At 37.6% G+C, this 22549-nt stretch overlaps 1 protein-coding gene across 3 annotated transcripts in view; it reads right to left on the reverse strand.

Moving 5' to 3' along the window:
- The window catches only part of MAP3K7CL (MAP3K7 C-terminal like), a 35267-nt gene extending 15724 nt beyond the window's left edge, over nucleotides 1-19543 (reverse strand). The window contains exons 1-4 of one of the 3 annotated variants that reach the window (XM_057410190.1): nucleotides 17268-19543; nucleotides 14988-15132; nucleotides 14362-14470; nucleotides 5196-5254 (exon numbers count right to left, since the gene is read on the reverse strand). In XM_057410190.1, the coding sequence (XP_057266173.1) occupies nucleotides 5196-5254; nucleotides 14362-14431 (129 nt within the window). In that variant the 5' untranslated portion in view covers nucleotides 14432-14470; nucleotides 14988-15132; nucleotides 17268-19543. Of the gene's footprint in view, nucleotides 1-5195; nucleotides 5255-14361; nucleotides 14471-14724; nucleotides 14895-14987; nucleotides 15133-17267 lie in introns of those variants that run through there. The other 2 variants (XM_057410191.1, XM_057410188.1) reach the window with 2 other exon arrangements.
- Nucleotides 19544-22549: the final 3006 nt, after the last annotated feature.

The raw sequence follows: 22549 nt of genomic DNA on the forward strand, positions 1-22549 counted from the left end.
TATAGTTGATAGTGTCACCCAAGTGTTTAAAAACTCTGATATGGTTTATTTTTTTAATTCACCTTCACCTGTTTGCATTTACATTTTGGTTGTACCATGGGGAAAGAAAAAACTCAAACTTTCTCCTGAAAAGGTTAAAGTTCAAAGAAAAAGTTGCATCATGCAGTTTTTACAGCTGAGCATGTGGACTCATTTCAAAGACCACCTTCAGCACTGGTCTCACTTTTTGTAAGTCTGGTGATTTTCAGTTAGACTAGTCTGGAAAACCAGAAAGTTCAGTGCCAATATTTTGCATGTGGCCTATGTTCATTACATGGCCTCATATACTCTTCCATGATGAAAAAAAACACATTATTCCAAGCCAAAGTTATAGCTGTATATTGCAGCTACTTTTTGTTGTGCAACAGGAATTCTTCAACTAGTTTTAGGTATCTAGTCTAGGATATATTTAGTTTAGTCTAGTCTAGTTTTACCATGAAAGTAAGCAGTTCTCTTTCCTCAATGAAAGTCAACTGGATGTGAGAAACTAACAGTTTTGCTCTACTTTTTTGAGAGATTTTCCATTCTTTTCTAACCTTAGTGTGATGCTTTTACTTTGTAAATATTCATGTCTTACATAATCTAATTTAAGATCACAGTTATCACAGCAGCATTACAGGAGACTTATCAAGTTCATAGGAAATCAAATCTAATTATAGAGCACCACAGTACTCTGGGAATTCTCTTGTAATTTAATACATATTTAAAAAATACAGTATACTCTTTAAAAACAGAATATACTTTCAAACTTTCTAAGCTAATTTGTATGCATATAGCAAGAATCCTGGCATTCAGTAGAAGCAACAGTTCCATTATTAAAGTTTCAGAGTAAACAAGGTTTCTGCTAAATGCTTGTATCACACACAATAAATTGTCCCTTTCATAATCTTTTCCTTGCTTCTTTTGTATAGATATTTCCCACTAAAGCATCAAAAACTACCCCTTGACTTAACAAACTGATATTATAAATGGCTGGAGCCTTTTCTCTGTTGCAGCAATTTTACAGCCACCTAACCCCACTGACCTCAACAGAATCGCAATACAAAATATGACAGAAAGGCCTCTCTCAATCTCATGATTCCATGAGAAGAGATGACAAACTACAGACCACCCTATGCATCCATACGTGACTTGTGCTCTTCCCTCTTCAGGATCAAACTCCCAGCTGGAATAAAGACTTTGGTGGAGATGAACTGAGCAAGTCATAGGAAATGCTGGAACAGCACGGCATACAGGGCATAGTAATATGGGTGTTTTAACACTAGGTACCTTCCTCTATATTCAGTGACATAAACAGTGAGCTTTAGATGCTGATGTAGGTGTCTAAATATAGTAGATAACCCGTAGTAGAGTGTCTGTTACAGGGGCCACCACTGACTATGCAGCTAATCAAGGAAGCGCTTTCCAATGCCCAGTCTTACTTTTGCACAAGGCAAAGGTTAAGGTTTCCCAATAACAAACTGACAAATGTAGCAAGCCTACCCGCCCTGCACCACCCACCACACTGCTCAAACAAGGATGGGGAGAAATGACACTGAAGCCCAAATATGCAAGTGTTTTAATCTCATTCAAAGTATTTCTTGTCAGTGGAAAGAGAATAATTTCCAATACTGCAAACAAAAGGAATTGAAAGCAAGAAGTTTATTAATATGAGCATTGCTTCACTGGTAGCATATAATGAACAACTTCATGGAGTTTTTTTAATAATAAAGCTGCAAAAGAGACCAGGCTTTTCCCTCATATAGCTTAAACTGTCTGGTTGACCACGCATTAATTTTTAAATAAAAATAAAATAGAACAAAACAAAACAAACAAACAAACAAAAACAACCCAGCAAACAAACCAAAAGCAAATTTTTGGAGTTAGCGAATTGATATTACTTTCTTACAAATTGCTTATTGGAATTTCTTCCTCTCAGAGTAGTAGAAAAATGTTAACATTCGAAAAGGTAGTTGGAGAAGACAACATTTTGGTCTGAACCTAGCTAGTAGATCAGAACACTAGACTGATCATTTTTATGCTTCAGCAAGAAGCTGTAACTTCCAACCAGGATTGTCCTCCAGTAAGAGACTTTATAAAAGAATTAGCTATTTGTAGCTAGCCTCCTAGAAATACCTTTTCTCTGGCCAGTCCTACCTTTGCCTCTATAAAGTTGGCACTGGCGCTTAGACAGCAGGCTTCACTACCCTGTCAGGGGGAGGCTTCACTGAACTTTGCCCTGCCATCGGATACCAGTGCCCAGGGAGTAGGTATGGTAGGAACGTGGTAGGAAAAGTGGGAACACTAGGTAATTCTGCTCAAACAGCCAAGTTGTCTGCCAGAGCCTAACATAGGAGGACAAGGGCTTGAAACCTAAAACAGAGGTGCAAATTGCTTGGTACTCAGGCTGTGGTCTGCTGCCTGCATACATAAAATTCTAAGGCTCTGATTTTCCAAGTCCCTCAGTGAATGCACATAGCTTTCAAGCTACTTTCAAAACCCAACCTAAAGGCAGGCTTTTTAGTTTGCTTGTTTTGTTTTAAATCATGTTTCAAAAATTTCCTTTGTATGTTTGAAACCTGGAATTTATATTTTTTTTCTTTTTATGTCTATTATTATATAGCTACCTACCCCACACTTACAGTTTGTTACTTTAAATAAAATATGAATGCTTTTGACTACATTTATGGTACAGTGATGAAAATCTTGTGATTCTAGATGTCATATTTCTATTACAAAAATATGTACCATCATTCTTACAAATTCAAGCATTTCAGGCTGCTATGCCACAATTGATTAAAGGGCTCATTTAGATGGCACTTCATGTATGCTACTTTATACTGGCTAACTTTGGGACAGAGAAAGACATGGGAAGAATGACAAGGGAAGCCCATGTTGTAGTTTGCTTCTGTAATACAAGAGGTACCTGTTTCAAAGCTGGTGTGGCTACGTTAACATAAATTGAAACTATATGCTATACTGGGCTGACGCAAAGTTAGCAGTTTGGATTAAAAAAAAAAATTAAATAATAAATTTAATAAATAAATTAAAAAATAAGAAAATGTAACTAGGCAAATCCTAATTTTGTTTACAGTTATTGCTTGTTCAAAATTTTAAAATATAATGTAATTACATTAAATTGTTACAAATTTAAACTGTGACCCAGACTGACAAAACTTAAAAAAATTCAAGTTTTCATTGCTAAAGCTACCTCTGCACCAGCTCAGAACCCTACATTGACTTAACTGTCCCTGGTTGAACATAAAGGCATCTAAACCTAAATATGCAAATAAGCTTGAAAGCTAAAAAATGAAGCACTACCACTAATTTTATACTTTTGAGTGGTTGAGTCAGCCAGATAGTTGTCTTAAGTTATCCTTTCAACTACCTCAGTATTACCAAAAAATGTTTCTGAAGGATAATATAAAGAACATTATCTGAATCAAAGCCTTTGACTGTTTGTTTGAATTTGGAATCATACTGATATGAGAATAAAGGAAGGTTCTCTTGAAAAAAAAGTCAGGCACTTAACAGACAAGAGTGTACTTTGTGGAACTGCCGTAGTGCATACTTCAAAAACTGTGAAAGAATGGCTATTATTTATCCAGCAGACCTGAATGATTCCAGAGGAGCAATTTCAGTCTATCATGAAATTGCACATTTAGAGTACATTATATGTTGCAGAGATGGGTCATAAAAGTCCTAATAAAAAAAAATCATCACTTGGCCTGTAAAGTATCTACATCTAACACTAGCAATCTTGTTTTTATATACCAATAGCAGTAATGAAATCATACTTTTCTCTTTTAGAGCACTCTTCACCCACTGAACTCAATGCTCTTTAACAAAAAAGATAAAAATTATTAACTTCATTTCAGAGATGAGGAGAGGCATGAAGCAACTCCTCTAGGATCACACAGTGTGTCACTGACAGAATTGGAAACAGAATGCAGGTTCTTTCAGTTCAGTGCTTCAGCCACAAAACAATATTGCTTTTCTCAAATTTAATGCTTCTGAGGGAAAAAGAGTATCAATCTGCATTGCTGCACTGAAAGATTAGTGGAATTAAAAGAACAACATACGACCTTGTTCCTTTCAGGCCAGATCTTAGGTTGCTATTTATTCCTTTAATCTTTCCTAATTACACCTAAGGAACTTGCCCCTATTCTCAGTATTAGAGGGATAGAGCAAGAAGACTCTATGTCAGCCTCCATTTCTTCCTCAGTCATCCTTTTGATGAGAGCCACAGGAGAGATGTCAGTCCTTTAAATCAGCAGCCCTCCAGTGTTGTCTCATGAGTTGATGAGGACAGGAAGGATGACATTATTGGACAACACCGTCTGCTAATGCCTTTCTCAGTTTACGCTCAGGAAACAACTGTGTTCATATTGAAATATTAGAGGAAGTCTAAATGCTCCTGGGAAACAGATGATTTGAAGTAGTTTACAAAAGCCAACAAGCACTCCAGAACCGCCACAGAGGAAAGGGAAATAATCCCTGGATACAGAACTGGCTCTGTGCCTAGTGAACCATAGAGTTGCCATCAACTGCCATCTGATTGTCCTGTATACCCAGGCTCTATTGTCCTACAGTGACAAATCGGACTGTTCACAAAGAGATTCACCACTTTTATCCAGTGCTATCTGCAGACACTTGCTAGAGCAACAGTTCGGGTTGCTGGCTATGCAGCATGAACTAAAGTAACTTTGAGAAGACTCTTACCGATCCTGATGACTGGCTTTAGTCACCCAAGATTAGAGATAAGCACTACAAAAGGCACCTTTGCACTCTCTTGGAGTGCTTCAGAGAAAGCTAGTCACACCAGTCTTAGCCCAGTCTGTAGGCATGAGAAGTAGGCTCATTCCTTCTCCCATCAAAACCACAAGAACTTTCACTGCATTACAGCAGTACCTGCTGTGTTTTATACAGGAATTGTACAAAAAAATTAAAAGGCAGGTGAGAATGTTAAAATAGTCATCTCCCTACAATTGGATTAAAAATGTCATATAAATTGTTCTGCAGATCTTGAAAGGACAATGTTTTTTTCTGTGAAAATATACAGTCTTATTAAATATTAACAGGTTAGAGAAGCACCACTTTCACTCTACTGTAGCAACCAGAGGTTTTTTATCATAACAAATATAGTGAATGTGACGAACTGTAGTGAAAAGGTTTACCTGCAGCTGCTGATCTAGTTCTGGAAATGTCAGAGGGAAGTTTTCAGAGGAAGCATCATCTAAAAGGTAAACATGATGTTAAAAGTCAATGTCTGCTGAAAAGGGCATTTCACATGACCTGTCTAATGCTGTTCTACATTGCATGTATTCACAATAATACTGTGATCCTGCAAACACCTCAGCATCTGCTTATCTTTCTACACTAGAGATACCCCAATAGGCTCCTTGAAAGTACTAATGCGTTGGCAATAAGTAAATGTTTAGGTGATGGAAAGACAAAAGCCTACTTTGTATTGCTGTCATTAAAACCTAAACAAAGCCAGTTAACACAGTAGAACGTGATAACTTAGTAAGAAAAATGAATCTAAACAAAGAGTCTTTCTTCCTGAGCTTTCTATTACATTGCAAAGTAAAGAATCTTCTAGGGACATCATCCTTATTACCAAAGTGCTCATTCACTTGAATGAAGGGAAAGATATCTTCCCCATTACAATACAATGACTTACCAGGGCTAACCCAACAGTAACAGAAAACTTTTCTCTTACTACACAAAGGCAACCCCAAGAACACACAAACCAGCCTGGCAACCCTGGAACTAGAAGACTGCTACCTATACAGATGTGATCAGAATGGGGGAGGCACCACAAACTTCTCTGTACTGCAAAGGAATGTCTTTAACCTGTAGATAACAATCCTTATGAGCTAGAGTTAGTTGATTCATGACAACAGACCAATCTGTGTTTTTATTTATTTCTTTATTTTTAGTACAGGCTTCCAGCAAAGGTGGGACAGACTGTGCCAGTTACATCAGTGTTGTGAAGTGGACACCTGCCCACTAGTAGCTGGACTGAGATCAGAAATATGAATCATACTCGGTGGCGTCACAGCTAGCCACTGCAATATTTCTTTCTCAGTGACTTTCACACTATCGGTTTTGCACTGGGTTGTGATGACTGTATGCATCTTACTACAGGTTACGGGAGGCCAAGAGAAGGTTACTATTAGCAAGCTTACTACAGTTATTTGTAATGTGTCAGAATTAAATAAGGATGGCTCTCATAGGAGAAAATTGCTAACATAGGTCAGATCCTGCAACCTGCTCTGTGCTGGCAGATTTACACACACCAATAAACCCCGAACAAGATTAAGATTACCATGTCTCAAAGCAGGATTCTGCATATTCTTAGAGAATACAAACTAGGATTTAAATTATCTGTCAAATACTTGTTTTCTGTTTTTCCTACCCTCAGTGGTCATACAGCAAAGCAGGTTAGGACAAAAAGTAAAATAATTCACCTTACCCTATGAAGAATAAACTGGGGAGCTGCCTAGAGAAGAAAAAAAACCCTATAGTGATACAGAGGGAGAAAACAAAAGATCTTGAATTTCCCCAGGAAACAAAGTGAAATTCTATATTGTCACGGGATAGAGGTTTTGCTAGTATTATCAAGAAGTCATACCCACTTCCACACACTTCATTTTTTATGCCATGTCACAAACATGTCCATTCTGGAAAATACTTTAATTGTTTTAATTGTATAGAATTGTAACACACTGATATGTGTTTACCTTTAATTTGCTATTGCTTTCTTCACAAAATTCAAAAATAGACTAATATTCTAAAAGAAGAAAGATGAATCATATGGCAAGGTTAAAAGGAAGGATGGAATAGGGCTCAGTCTGACTAAGGGTACAGCTGCTCTACAAATATTTGGCTGAATAGCTGTTAAATATTCTGACAGAGATATTGGACCAGAGTTGTGTCCACAGCAGCTAAGCTGCTATTTGTTTTGACAATTCCAGAAGTACAGTCTTCGGTACAGTAGCTTTAAGGAGGGACCTCAAACATTTTTAACATAAGAAAAACAAAGCAAAAACAACTTCAAAAACTGTAACGAAATATCAGCCAGAAATTAGCTTTTCACTGCACTGGATATTAACAAGAAATCAAAATTAATACAGTGTCGGAATATTAAAAATATATTGGATTATCTTAGGAAGAAAACCAGTAAGAGAAATGTTTGGAAATACTTTTGAAAGGATGGGATGGAAACAGAAATTACTATAGAGGAAATCCTTTCAATAAACAGATGTTCCCTTCTTATTTTTTGAGCTCCAAGTGACTGAGTCAATGGTACTAAAAATAGAACATATTGGTATCCTAACCATTATGACATACCATAGTACATTTTATAATGGGCCTGCCCTAGCATCCATTGAACAGCTGCTAGAGGTTTTTTTTTTAGTTATGCTAGTTTAAAACTTGTTTAAATCATCGTCTGATGTGTAGAACATCATCAAGAAAAGTCGAGGACTTCAGTGGTTTGAAATTTTTTTGAGTTCCTAATTCTCTTAGGCTACTCTGAAATTTTCAGCTGAAATATTTAGCTTACAAAAACTAACAAATTCTCAAAACTAACTGTAATCTTGCTTTCCCCAAAAAGAAAAACTTTCAGTGAAAATAAATTACTGCATGAGGTCAGTCTGGATTTCACTGTAGTCAAAGTAACAACCACAACAATAACAGCAAAAATCACTTGGTAAAACATAAACATGTTTATATATCACACAAGGGGAAAGCAAATTACAGCTGTCATTCACCTCCTAAAACTTTATTGAGGATATTTTCAGAAAGTCAAGAGGAAAGATACAAAGTCTTGCATTTTCCCCTAAAAGTCATTATTGCCCTTAGAAGCTTGAACACTGGATGTTATGCAGGGGATTGGATGAAACCACACTGGCTTCCAGCCTTAAAAAAACTATGACTCTGAAAATCAGAAACACTGAAAATGCCTGAAATATCAAAGAAGATCTTCTAAAGATCAAAACACTCTCATAATTATCTCTTCATCTTTCTATATTTGTTCTTTTCTATTCTACATCTCCTTAGACAACAGAATTTAGAAATAGCTCTTTTTCTCCTTCTTCAATTTATTAGCAGTATTTAATGAGTTGATTGTTATAAGGAATCACTGACATAATCAAAGACTCCCTTTATAATAAAGTTAGCGGCTTTTCTGTTTCACAATACTCTGAAAATAACTAGGCTGATTCTTCACCTGATACAAAAAGCATCAAGCTCCTGCTGTCACTATTTTACTGCTCCCTTCTCTGTCACTCATAAAGAAAAATGATTCAAGATAGTTGTTGAAAATATATTTTGTTTAAAAATAAAAATATAAAAAATTCAGAGACTACAATTTGCTGCAACTGAAAATGAATCAAGGTTCTGGTCACAAGAAAAAAAGAAAGGAGGAAGAACATACACGTGAATGTTATGGCCATCCAAGCAAAGAGCACTAACATATGATGTGAAAGAGATCAGGGATGTCATTACAACCACCTAAGTCAAAGTTATCTGTTGCATAATTTCCGAGTAGCACTTCCTGATTTCCCATAGATCCTGAAACTAATTTTGAAATATAGAAGTATATTAAAGTACCTGTACCCCAATTACAAGATGAACTCTGTATATACAGTTTTTTAACTAAAGGCTTGGTTCATGTGTATGGGATACGGTTTGGGTTTTATGTTTGTTTCATCAGGTTCATTCATCTATTTTGCTTGTTCCTGAAGTCTGTCATTATAACAGAGAGCATCTGAGGGAGGGTCTCCAGGGAAATTACTTCCTCCTTTTGCTTTCCATCAGCTGGGCTCAGACAAAGTATCCTCCTGTGTCAGAGCCAGCTCTCTGACCATTCCTACATCAAAACTAACACCACAACAAAATAACAAGCTCCCTAAGCATGCTGCCCAGTCAACTCTCCTTCATGCTTAAATGGTGTGATGGGCACCTTTGTGTAAGGGCATCAATGTTAGGCTGCTCAATTTTCACTGTCATAGAATCATAGAATTATTTAGGTTGAAAAAAGACCTTTAAAATCATCAAGTCCAACCGTTAACCCAGCACTGCCAAGTCCACCACTAAACCATGTCTAAGCTCCTCAAGTCTTTTAAATAGTTCTGGGAATGGTGACTCAACCACTTCCCTGGGCAGCCTGTTCCAACACTTGACAACCTTTTTGGTGAACACATTTTTCTTAATATCTAATCTAAACCTGCCCTGGCACAGCTTGAGGTCATTTGCTCTTGACCTATCACTTGTTACTTTGGAGAAGAGACTGACACCACCCTCGCTACAACCTCCTTTCAGGTAGCTGTAGAGAGCGACAAGGTCTTCCCTGAGCCTCCTCCCTGAAAATGAATGTTACCCACCTTTGCAACCAATACCAGCCCATTCATTTCCTACCATAACATCTTAACAAGACTCTTCTGCCCATCCAAGTGACTCCTTTTTGTCTCTTTTCATTGCCTCCTCTCTATCTGGGGATGGAGCTGTGTGGGCCACTGGGTGTGCTCTTTGAGGAGCAATCTACTGCCCAGGTAAGTTCTCTCTGCTGACAGTATCTATTAATACAAAAGAGAGGTGGGTTTCTAATGTATAGTACAGAGATCCACACAAGCCATCTGATTTAGAGGACTGTACTGTATTAATACTGACTGTCTTCATTGAAAAGGCTTACTACTTTTCAGTGATGCCCTGATGCATTCAATCCCCTGGTATATGCTAATGTACATTTGAGAATGAATCACACTTTCTGGAAAGCTTCACTTATTCCATCATGTTCTGGCCTCTGGAGATTCCAATAGCCCAGACCTCCACCACATAGACGAACGAGTAAAATCCCTCACACTTTGCTGACTAACACAATGTCTGGTACAATTAAGTGTAACACCCCAGTCTCTTCCTATATGGCTGCTCTATTTAGCTGAGCTGTGGGATACAGGCAATAGTTAATAAATACTTTAAGAACAACAGCTGATTTACTTGCAGTATAAACCTGCGAATTACATTTTCTCAAGGATCTTCACAAAGACAGAAATAGAACATAAAAATTTAAATGTGTTGAAAGCATATTAAGGTTGCTAAATCAAGCACTCAAAATTTAGGAAATGCCAATGACAGCTCTGCTTCCTTGAGTAACTGAGTTATGATCCAGTCTTTAATTATACAATCAGGTACTATTTTTTTCTCCTACATGCGTGGGTAAGTGTATTCAGATCTCTTCCTCCTAAATTAAAGAATTAAATTAGTAACATAAGTAGGCTGTTATCCTGTAAGTGGATCAGCTATTACACAGGGCAAGTGCCCAAACTCAACTGCAAGTACTGCAAATCACAGTGGAACAACACTATCAAACTGTGTACTGGGGTCCATTCTTGGCCTTAGGAGGACAGTGAGATCCAGAAGCTCCAGTCTAGTTACTGACAGACAAGCATAGACTCATTGAATTCATCCTGGAAGGCTGTGTGGCTAAGTGACTGCGACTTGGCACTGCTGAGTGAAGCTCCCAGGCTTCTATTCACAGCCCTGCCTAACATGACCTTACACAACCTCACAGTTACCTCACTCGTAAAATAGTGGGGAATGGTCACTGCTTGACTAGGAACAGGCTATGAAGGCTTGCTCAGTAATAAGAGTTGTGGACCTTCTCAAAATAGAAATGCCCATAACAGAAGATACAAGAGCAAAACCCTGCTACTACACATACCTTTACCTAAGCCTAAAGCATCGTCTGATGAATGCGCAGCCACTTCCCCTTTGAGGGTATCTCACTTAAGTTCCTGTGTAATTTCCCAAAGATCAAGCCACTTACTTATAGGCTGGGTGTAGTTTTAGGAAACTAGCTTTTCACGTTTTAGCCACATATTTTAGCAATCCCCACTGGTTGTCAGCCAGTATCTTATCTACTGGAAAGCCTCTGTTGCCATTACAACCAAAACGAGGATGGAAGAGGGATTTGAAGGTTGCTATTGAAGAAGTAACTATTGCAAAAGAGTCTTGCATGATCAACTGTAAAAGCAAAAAATTCTTCATGGTCACTAGGATAACAAAGGCATAAAGAGGAGTAAAGTAAGTAATTTGCTATGCTTGCAAAAATATTTCATCGTTCCACTGTCTGCAGTTTCATTAGAAGATGTATGCTTTGCCTTTGTTATCAGTGATTTTTCTGGAGAGTGCTATCAGAGGTAGATTAATCTCAAACAAAAGATATTACTTATCACCACATGTCATTAGCAGAACTTTTCATCTAGAGTCAAGCTTTTATTCTAGGAGGGAAAGTGAAGAGATGTTTGCCTATAAACCTTCCTTTAGAACTATTACACAAAAAAAAAATCCACTTCTCTAAAATGAATAAAGTTCCTCTTATAATCATTGCATCTTAATATGTTCAGTAAATAAGTCAGTGATATAAATTAGGACACACTGAATTTGTTGAATTAAATTGATTTTGATAAATGGCAATGAATTTTCTATTTGGGAAAACATTCAAATTTCAGAACACCAAGTTCAGTTTAACTTGCATTAGTTTTCCACTGATATAAGGTAGGCTGAAATAATAGTATTGAAATTCATTAAATTAGAATGGTACCTTAAGTCAAACTGGTGCAATACAGTGTGCAGACACACCCTGAGAAACCTATGTTTGATGCCAGTTTAGTGAACCTGAGTAAAAGAGCCAAACATAAATAGCTATATATACTTGAATAAGAGATACACAATAAAACTGTCTTCTTATATAGCACCCTCTCATGGGCTGCTCCTGAGACTTTTAAGGAACTGGTTACCCTACTTCCACATTAAAAATCCTGCTCAAAGTTGGCCAGGATTTCAGTCATCAGATATTGACTGGCAAATAATATAACACAATTAAATTATTTCTTTTATACTCAGGATAAGCCAGCTTCAGTCTTGTAGGTCAGTTAACACAAACTAATCTCTTCTCATGAGTTGAGAGCAGTTTCTCCTTTTGCTGCTCCTCACACCCAGTGCTTGGTTACAATCCTAGCCAGTGAGATAATCAGCACCCAGAAGAAACATTCCATTTCCCCTTTTTATATCCAGTTATGCTGCCAGTTCCTCCTCGTAAGCAGTTGTACAGCCCCCGGAAGGAGAATGCAAGCCTTTCTTGGTGAATCTGTTACTGTGCCCTTCAAGTGAGGTAGAATTTAAGGAAAAGCGTAAGTCAGATAGATTGCCTCACCACTTAGCCCTGGTGAAGAACATTTTGTATATAAAGCAGTACACAAGCTTTAACTGATGATTTACCATCACACTTGCAGCAGGTAACTCCTGTTTGAACTGAAAACAAGCTGTCAAGGAGAAATAAAAGATTAAATATAAAAAAATAAGGAGAAAAAACCAAGAAGAACAACAAAAAAATACAAGCCAAATATTGAATACTTAAAGGTCTATCTGTAAAATGGTTTTGTAGCTCATCTTGAAAAATAAAGTGTTAAATACTTTTTTATACTTTCTTGATTCAACGATGGTTTGCTGGAAATTTTCAAAGCTGGTAAAAGTTTTTTTCCTTTGCCTTCTTTAGATATATCAAATGTAATAACCAAGTTCAGGCTTACTGTTAAGAGCAAGAACAGAATTTTTCTGTCATGGTAAAACAGTATGCTGTTTTAGACCTCCTGACAGAACCCAAGGGGATGTGATACAGAGGAGCTGGCCCTCACTTTACTGGCTGCTGTTTAGTTTCCTCAGTACTCACACAGATTCTGGATTGCATACTGCAGGAACACTTGTATATATACAATAAAGGCCTCAAAATTATGGAAAAGTTTAACCAAACTGTAGCAGAAAAAGATTAGCTTTCTGTATTTTAGTTTATTTCTCTAAATGTTTAAAGAAAGGCTGTAATTATTAGCAGGATAGAAAAGTAAAAAATAAAATATGATGCAATGTTAAGGAAGCTAGGCTTCCTGCCTTTCATGTCGTCTTCTTCTAAGCTATTCACAACCTTGTCATTTCCTACCGCCATCTCTTGTCACAAATCACCCTGCCCTTTTTGATTTTCCCATGGTCTCAGCTTTCCCTGACTTGTTTTCAGTATCTTACATAAGCATTCTTTTTCCATAATTTGTAACAGCACTCCCCTTTCTTTTACATCTCTCTTAAAGACCTATTTTTGTCACAATTCCTGTGAGAAATTTGCCATGTTACTATGTCTTGAAATATAAGAATGATTCCTTATTACTTTCTATAATAAAATGTAATTACAAAATTATTTTAATTTACAAAAAATGGGCACACAGCCACAAGTACTCCTGAGCTGAAACTGATGTGCAGCAATATATAAAGATATTTGGGTTTAGATTGTCTTGCTTAGGGAATAAGATCCTGTTTCAGGCTTCTAGCTGCAAATTAATATTACATAACAACTATCTAGGAAAGATAATGCATATTCTAAAATACTTGTAAAATGAGAGAACTGTATTCAAATTGAGACTATTCATACAAAGCTCAGGAAGCAGCCTCACAATTATCCTGCAATGCATACCCTCCCATAAAGCACTCATCAGCAATAAGTTTCAGTTGGGGTTGTCAAAGATCCTTATATGTCATGCCATAAATGCATCCCAACCCTGGGTCCACGCACCCACCTTTAGCAACAGCACAGGCAACATTTTTTGGGATGCTTCACAGCTTCCAATTTACTTTATTTCATTCTAACTTTTACTGTTTGGCAACAGCTTCTCTAGACTTCAATAATATTTAAGGTGAAAACTAATAATATCCATCTATTCCAGAGATGAAAGGATCCATGTATGTACAGGGTATGTTTGGGGAAATTAATACTCCATCAGCACTAGCTGACAGGATAAGCATCAATGAAATCTCTCATGCTTTCTCAGGGCACATGCCATGTGGGGCATCTGTTTCCTGAAACCTTTCATCAAGCTGGGCACATGCAGCACTTTCCAACCTCCCTGCTGAAGGGAAAGTCTCTTTGTGCTCTTAGCATCATCCTCAGTAGAACATGCCATTTTTCTTTTTTTTGTTTTAAAATTCCTTAAAATCAGACATACCGCATATGTAGTTAAATTCGATAGTTAATTACAATCCAAATTATATTACTCAAACTACTGAAAGAAAGCTAAGATCTAAACCATCAGGTTCGTGGGTTTAGTATAATGAAATTGTTAATGGAAACATTAAAAGTTATCAGACAGGAAAACTGATCACATGCTATCACTTAGGAAAAAAATCTATGCGTAACACTGGACTTCATTTGACATTGTAAACACTGGTAAGAACGCATAAAATTTTAAAGCAATCATTTCACTGTGCTTTACTGCATAAATTAAACTGTACCTGGGGATTCATTCAGGCTGAAAGCAATTCGTACTGGTTTATCAGCAGGTACCCTGGCGGTGGTGATCATGTGGGCACTTGAGTCAATGCTTTTACCTGTTTGTTCCAGCTGTAATAATACAAACAATATACTTATTACAGAACACGTTACACCATTCAACAAATGAGGTTTAATGCTTTTCATGCATTCATAGCTATCTTTCTCATTCTAGCTAAGCAATGTTTAGAATCAAAGTCAAGGGAGCGCCATTTCACTTTTCCATTTAAAAAGGATTTAAGTGAAATTCAGTGCTGAGACTGCCTCTCTTTTGCTATTTACAGATTAGAAAGAACGATGGCAAAGGAAGCTTGCCCTCTCCTCACCTGCTTGCTCCCCGCCATTGCCCCTTCAGCAAGCCTTGACTCGTGGCAATGCTGCCTGGTTCTGAAGGTGAAGAAGGAAGAAGGGGTGGGGAGTTGAGAGTAACATGACCCCAAGCCTGCCATGTGATTGGAAACGTGCACACCACTCCACATGGTGTCAATGAGGAGACACCCATCCTCCTACCTTCCACCCATACTCCCCCAGTCAAACTGTGCCTGATAGTCACACACTTAATGGTCAGAAAGTTACTGGGTCTCCAAACCTTGGTGGTGATTCTTCAGTGGAACTCTGTGCAGGTGTAGGGGTCTGTCTGCATGGGTTTGACTCCTGGATCAGGACCTTATTCAGTCCTCAGTCTTTCTTCTGAGACCACCAATCCCAAAAAGTAGTTTTACTGAGATGAAACCCTGTCCATTCAGAAAACTGCTAGTTCATTTCAAGCTGAGCAACAAAAAGAATTGCCGAGCAACAAAAAAATTAGCCACTACTGATCTGTAATGGTATAATTAAAACATCTCTGAACACTCAAACGTTGTACTCAGAGCTCAGTGTACATTTAACCTTTTGACTGGTTTTGGTTAAATTCTATTAAATAGCTAAATGCAAGCTTAATCTCCTTGTATATCTAGCACAAAGCTGCTAAAATTCACAGAGATTAATCTTCTGATTAGCTCCATGTGTGGAGAACAAGAAGTCAGTGGGACATCATGCATGAAAAAGATCTGCCCATAAAGAAATTATTTTAGGACTGAAGACTATGCTATCCAGAGTGCATTGCATCCATACCAACTATGTGGACAGTTATGAGAGTCACTTTCAAATTAAGATAAAAACTCCTCAGTCAATTATAAACCAAATTCTTCAGGAAAATACAATTAATTTACTAAAAGTTGTACCACGTCAATAGACAACGCAGCATTTAGCTAGTGAAAGCAAAAGCCAGTGTCCTAAGCCAACAGCCTTGCAGTTTTTCAGTAAAGTAGGTATTGTACTGTACAGAAATCCAAACAACTCATTCTAATTTACACTTATTTATTTGGCAGTCTCAGAAAGTCAACAGGACAGAACAATATTTCAGGGTTATAGTCTTCCTTGGTGATGCACAAGTGAATCAAACAGTTCCCTGGCATCACTGCCTTGCAATCAGTGGAGGAGTATCAAATTTGCATTTGGCACATTAATTTCAGCATTTCTTTTGTGTTTCCTCTGTCTGTCTTAATATTTAGCTAGCAGAGTGATACGGTTACCCTGTAGCAATGCTACACAATAAATTGTTATTTGAAGTACATAATCCTTTCTTAAAATAACAGCAAATAATCTAAAATGATTACTTCAAATAAATCTTACTTGGAGCTGAGAGTGTCTCCTTCTACTAATACATGAAGGATATCAGGTATTGTTCTTTATTCCCCATTTCTAATAATCAAGACACAAAAATTGAACTCGTATCTATTGGGCAGAGACAAAGAAAAGTCAACTAAACTGCAACAGTGTATGTTTTTGGACTCAGGAAAAGATCCTTGGGTCAACTGAAATATTCCCTTTTGAAATGTATTGCATTAGACTCATAATTTTTACCTTCTGAGCATTATTGATCTCTATTTTTCCCCCCAGACCCTCACTTTATAAGAAACATCTGAGACATCTCATTGTTCTTCAAAAACAACAGAACTACTAATCAAAAATTCATTATATTTCCCTTCCATACCTGCCAGTACAAAGGAAAAAAAAAGAAAGAAAATAAGAGATTTAAAGTGATAAGCACATCCTTAAAACATGGCTGTTCATCATTCTGTGTTGTTGGTACACAGTCCCCTGTCATCTGCTTACTATCTCAAGTGGTATTCCACATAAGAGTATACTTAACATTTCATATCGTAGCCTGAGAAATGAAAATGATGCATTCTACTCAGGTTTTAAATTTGACATAAAATTATTGCTAGGAGCAAATCTGTTTTGTTTTTTTTTTATCCCAATCACACACTCTGTGGTCTGTGATGTCTTTAAATTACCTCTTTTAACTATCTAATATATGAGGGCAAAAATCAATACCCCTTAGATACGCAAGGGTGAATTCTATCATAACACAAAAAAGTATTTTCATTTTATTTCAATCCAGAAAAAGAAATCTCATCTTTATATGCAGCAGTTATCCTCCTATCCATTTTTTTTTTTGTATTGCATTTATCCCTTCACTCCTTTTTGTGCAGAGTCCTCAAGTTCTTCATCACAAAAAGCAGTCACAGAGAACAGAAAGGGATGGAAGCAGCCTGTGTGCAGACAAAGTGATACAGGAAACACACAGACCAACTGCACCCAGTTCCCCACCTGCTTTCTCCATGTATGAAGAACAATAGCTCTGTAGACAGAGGGTGAGTGGGCAACCTGGAATTTAGTGAGATTTAATGAGCCGCTCTCTTCTTCACAACAATTGCCTATAGAACTGGCTGCTGCTTCTCCATGAAAAACCTGCTGCAGAACTCAGATTAGGTGCTGTTACAGCTCTATCAATTTAGTTCAGTTTTCACACCTGTTGCCTTACCTCACTTAGCGGAGTGTCTGCACTTGTATAATCCAGGGCCAGCCACTGCCTTGGCTTGTCGTTGCCTTTATGGAGTAAAGCTTCAATAAAAGAAAAGGCTGCACCTGCTGCATAGCAACAAACTGACAAGGTCTGAGAAGCTGAGACAGCTGTCAGGGCAACATGCTGCTACCTGCACTTCCCATTGGCTTTGCTGTCCCAAAAGATCACCCTTTTCCGCTTTTCTCCACAATTCCACCTTTCCTTCCTCTCCTTGCCAGTGACGAGGGATTATGATGCTGTCACGCTTCAGTGAAGAAAAAATCCTTCTGTCACAGGCATTATTAAGCAGCAAACTGTGGCGAGCCCAAGATTTTTAATTCATTAGTCCTGGCAAACCTAAAATACAAACAGACTTGCTTCATAGGACAGGAATGTTTTCAGCATGACCCAATCAGTGTCTGTGTCTATTCCAGCAAACTGGCAAAGATAGCATGACTCCAGTCAGCAAAAATGTCTGCAGCTCCAATCAGCTTGGGCTGACACTGCCAACTTGGACAGGCTACAAGCAAACTATCAAATGATAGCAGCAACTATCAAAACTAACAACAAGGGATGGGCTTGGCCCGTTAGGCTGGGTTCATGTTGGCTTTGGTCAAGCCAGGCTTGTCTAATAGCAATGATAGCTCTGCACTTCTGAGGAGGCAACGGGCAAATTTCAGAATGTGTACGCTGTGAAAGCAGATGTATTTATAGATGCATTGGTGATGGCAGTGATAGCTGAAGCTGACTAAATCAGAGATTTGACTGAACTCAGAGGATTTCCTAGTGTGATTTCAGATAGCTTTTGTGAATTTTTTTAAGCCACAGGCAAGCAATTAGTAGATAAATCTTGAAGTATCACAAGAGAGGTTAATTTCTTCAGCTTAAAATTTTATGTTCTGTAGCTGTGTCACACACATGTACTGCCTACATGATTTCTTTGATTGACTGTTAGCACAGTCACTTGAACAAATGGAGAAAACTGGAGAGTTACAGAATGATTACACAGAGTATCTTTATTGTCGTGTGCTTGAAAAAGGGTTCTCTTGCTTTTATATTTCAAAATGTGTTTTTAAGGTATATTTTATGTTTTTAAATTCCAAATAGAGGTGTCTCTAACCCAGATCTCCTGTATAGGCACATTGCTAGATTCTCTTGGCTCAGCAAAGACACAGAGACTGCAGGACAAACAGAGACGTGAAGGTCTGAAGTCAAGTTTTCATCCTTCTTCACCCTTTCACCTTCTGGCCCTAGCCCAGGATTGATCTAATCAGTGCAAATCTCAGGAAACCAGCGGTTGCCCTTGTGGCCTCAAAAGACCTCTTCATACTTTGAAATGACTAAACTGCAAAGATATTCTACCCACAGTGCCTTTTCTCCAGCAGTGACCTGGGCAGCTACACCATTAGTTAGGTATCTGGTGAGGCCGTCTTTCTAACTGCAGTGTAATTTCAGGGCAGACTATGGGCTCTCACCCAAAGAGTTTGTGAAAAGCGGGACTGCAATTCTGACTACACTGACCATTTTCTCTTCTGTTGATGTGTTCCTGAAAAGATTGAGGGTTCCTCCCTGTATATCTCCTTTGGAATGACAGGGAAGAGAGATTTGTCTCTGATCACAACCATTATGGCAAATAATGTTCTACAGCTCAATAGCATCACCAGTACTGCTCGATAACATCAGCAGTTGATACTGATCTCCAGGTCCAGATCCAATTACTGCAAAAGTATTTGTTTGAAGATACAGAAAATCCTGGCTCCAGTAAAGTCACTACAAATATTCTGCTTCAGTTTCCATGGAGTCAGGGTGTCCCTGAGATCGTAAGACCCTCTTCTGCTTTGTATGGACAGATGGTATTTAGGTAGCATGAGTGCCTTCATTACATGCCATTACAGCAAAGCCTAAAAAAGGCTCTCTACAGAAAATCTTAAGACATGCAAGATCTTCAATAGCCATGACAGCAAGGGTCTTGGACAGAAATGATGTCTGAATAGCCCAGGGGTGTGTTTTCCAGATGGCTCTGACACTCCACATTTCCAGACTGACACTTCAGTTGTACTCAGTTTAAATAGTATATGCATTTGCAAATTGAATTCAAACCATTTTATATTTTGTATTCATTGCACACATATTTTTAAAATGTCAATGTTTCTAGTTAAATCTACATTATTATACACATTTTACAAAAGAAAATGGAATCACCTTTGCTTAATATGCACATTCCTAAGGGGTGTGCTGTGAATCATGCTAAAATACCAAAAATGCACAAACCTAAAGGCCCCTGATTTGCATTTAAATATCAGTTCTGTGCTTTACACAATGATTAGTCACCTGAAACTACTACTTTATGGAAGGTACCATATTTTTAGGATGTGAGAATATTACAGCATTCTGTATACAGAACATTAAATTTAAAACATCAGGTTGAATGATTTTACTGAAACCATTTTACCATCTATTTATTATTTGGTCTATGGTGCTAAAACTCCCAACAACATGGGTTTAAACAGCACATCTTAAAAGGTTCTGTAAATTACAGCAATAAACTAGGGAGGATCCCAGTTTTAAACAGTGGGAAAATTGGCATCCAGGATGCTTCACTTTGGAGACTTGCTCAAATTAACAGTCAAAAGCATTTTAAATTTTGGGTAGAGGTAAATCACACTGCTCTTATTCACTAAGTAGGTGACTAAGATCTGTGTATCTAAGAAAATTACTCTCCCATTTACTGCAACACAAAAAATACTTCTTTATAACAGGCTGCACATGCACCTTACAGTCATCTCTGTAATTACAGAATGCAGGGTTTTTTGTGCAGGAGTACAACCTGCCTTGTTCCCTTTTCCAGCATACTCTTAGTCATCAAATGCCTGGTACTCAAGCAAAATTCTTTCAATCCTGTACCACATTACGAAACTGGTGATATGCTAGAAGAGCGTATCATGTTTTATTCATCAAAAACACCTTAAAGGAACATGCACTAAATTAGTAACAGTGCGACTTACTGATATTCAGTAGTAGAAACACGCAAATTTATAACAATTTTTAGGATGAAGTATCAGTTATTCTACACATGTAAAAAAAGCTGATATCTGCTGTCTAATAAAACACCTGTTGCCCTCCCTTTTTTAGCTGTGCTACTTTCAATTTATCTCAGTTTCCTAGTATAAGGAGTATTTTAGTAGCATATGATTTCATTCATGCTAAAATGGTGTTTCACAGATTGCCAGCCACTATTTAAAAATGCACTTTAAATATTCTATCATATTGAAGATGTTCCAAGAAGAAATTAAAAAAATAAACTGTTTTGCATAAAATGAGACACAGAGCAAAAGCATCATCTTATAGATTCCTCTGAGTACAAACAGAATCCCATTTTTGATGATTTCTGATGAACTTATCTGCACCAAATTTTGTTAAAAATCACACTGTGGGAGGGATTCGGTCCCCTTTACTGACATTAGGGCTGATCAGGGTGAAGCTGTTCCATGCTGTAGAGAACTGATTTTGAAACCATAAGCATGGGTGAGTCACATCCTTTAACTCCACATTACCTGTAGAATTTCCAATACCACTTGGACTACATAGCTGAGAATTTGCCAGCTATTAAACGCTAGATGGTATATTCCATTTGTCTGCTATGGCAATTGAATAAGTGCCTTCACACCAGCCATAAAAATAGAATTTCTTTGTGATCTCTTCTTGCAGTCCATAAGGATAACCATCTCAAGTCTGCATGGAACTGGGTAGAGAAGTGTTTTTTACTAAAGCAGCAGTTATCCTAGGTGAGATCCGAACATCCGATATGAAGTAATAAAATCACAATTTTCCCAGCCAGAAATCCAGAAACAAGTAAGAATACTTCTTTCTTGTCTTTTGGATAATGGAAAGGTATAGATCAAATATAAATTATTTAGTCTTGTTGCATCTCACTCACAATCTGACCTCCCAAGTCCTGACAACCAGAGCAGCCAACAGAGCACTTCATTATTCTTCTTAGATGCTTCCTCCAGTCTCCTTGCCTATGCAGTATTTTAACAGAGGTAAAATAATGTACTTTCCCCAAAGCTCTATAATAATAAATGGCCAAACCCTATCAGATTAAATACAGTCATTAAAACCAGCATGAAACATACATTAAGCACTGACTTAAAAAATAGGATGAGAAACTTTATAATTAATGGCAAATTGACATGCAATAGCTGAATTCACTTATATAGGAACATAGGAATCTAATAAAGGAGGCCATTGCAGAGAAATTAAAAAATAAGCTCAATCACGATAATGTGGATTTACAGGAGTTGACTCAGCAATTTTTACACCTGCCTTAAGACCATCTGGAAATAACCACATCTTCAATCACTTGAAAACCCGACAGGTGAAAAACTCCATCACTTCCAAAGGAAACCCTAGACAGAAATTGTGGGATGCTAATTCTGCTGAGAGAAAGAAAACTGAAGCCTTTGAGATATGATGCTGCCAACGATCCTTGCATGTCTCTTGCAGAGATGAAAGCTGAAGTTAGAAACATTACTGGAAAAGACTCACTATTGTCAGAAATCAACAGGTGCAAACTTACATGCTTCACTCACATCAGCACAGAGATGGAAATAACCTTTAGAAACTAATTACAGGAAGAATGATAATGGGTCATCTCAACAGGGAATACTGAAGGTCAATATGGATAGACAGTGTACAGCAATTCACTGGGAGATCAGCAGCCTAACATTCAAAGCTAACACTAACTAAAAACACCATCTCTTTCTTGCAAGTACTTAAATACAAATGCTTCAATTTTGCTTACCAGTTGTGCCACTAAAACACATCTGTCCTAGAACAGAAAGATAATTCCCTCATAAAAGCAAAGTAATCGCTTTATTTCAACTAGACTTGCCATTCCTTAAGAGAATGGTTAGCTTACCTTAAGAACGTACCTGAAAAAGATACTATAATATATTACAGCCTCACTTGTTGATGATGGCTGAGAACATCATGCTCTTATGGATACATGCACAAGACTTTCAAGTGAACACACACTTTCATGAAGCTTTGACGCTGTAAGGAAGAAATCAACATCCAGAAGAATGGGGTGAAATCCTCAAAAGCGGCTGGTATTCTGCTCCTACTTGAAACCTCACTGCTGATTCAGCACCAAAACTGCCTTAGTTAATAGTGCAAGCTGCAAAGAGAAGACATTTAGAAACAATTAATGCTAGAGTGTTTGTTAGCAAAAAATTTTCATTAGTAAATGCAGCCTATAA

This window comes from Pezoporus wallicus, unplaced genomic scaffold (genome assembly GCF_028554395.1).
Source record: "Pezoporus wallicus isolate ANWC-B61680 ecotype Strahan unplaced genomic scaffold, APGP_CSIRO_Pwel_v1 contig_7011, whole genome shotgun sequence".
Classification (NCBI taxonomy): domain Eukaryota; kingdom Metazoa; phylum Chordata; class Aves; order Psittaciformes; family Psittacidae; genus Pezoporus; species Pezoporus wallicus.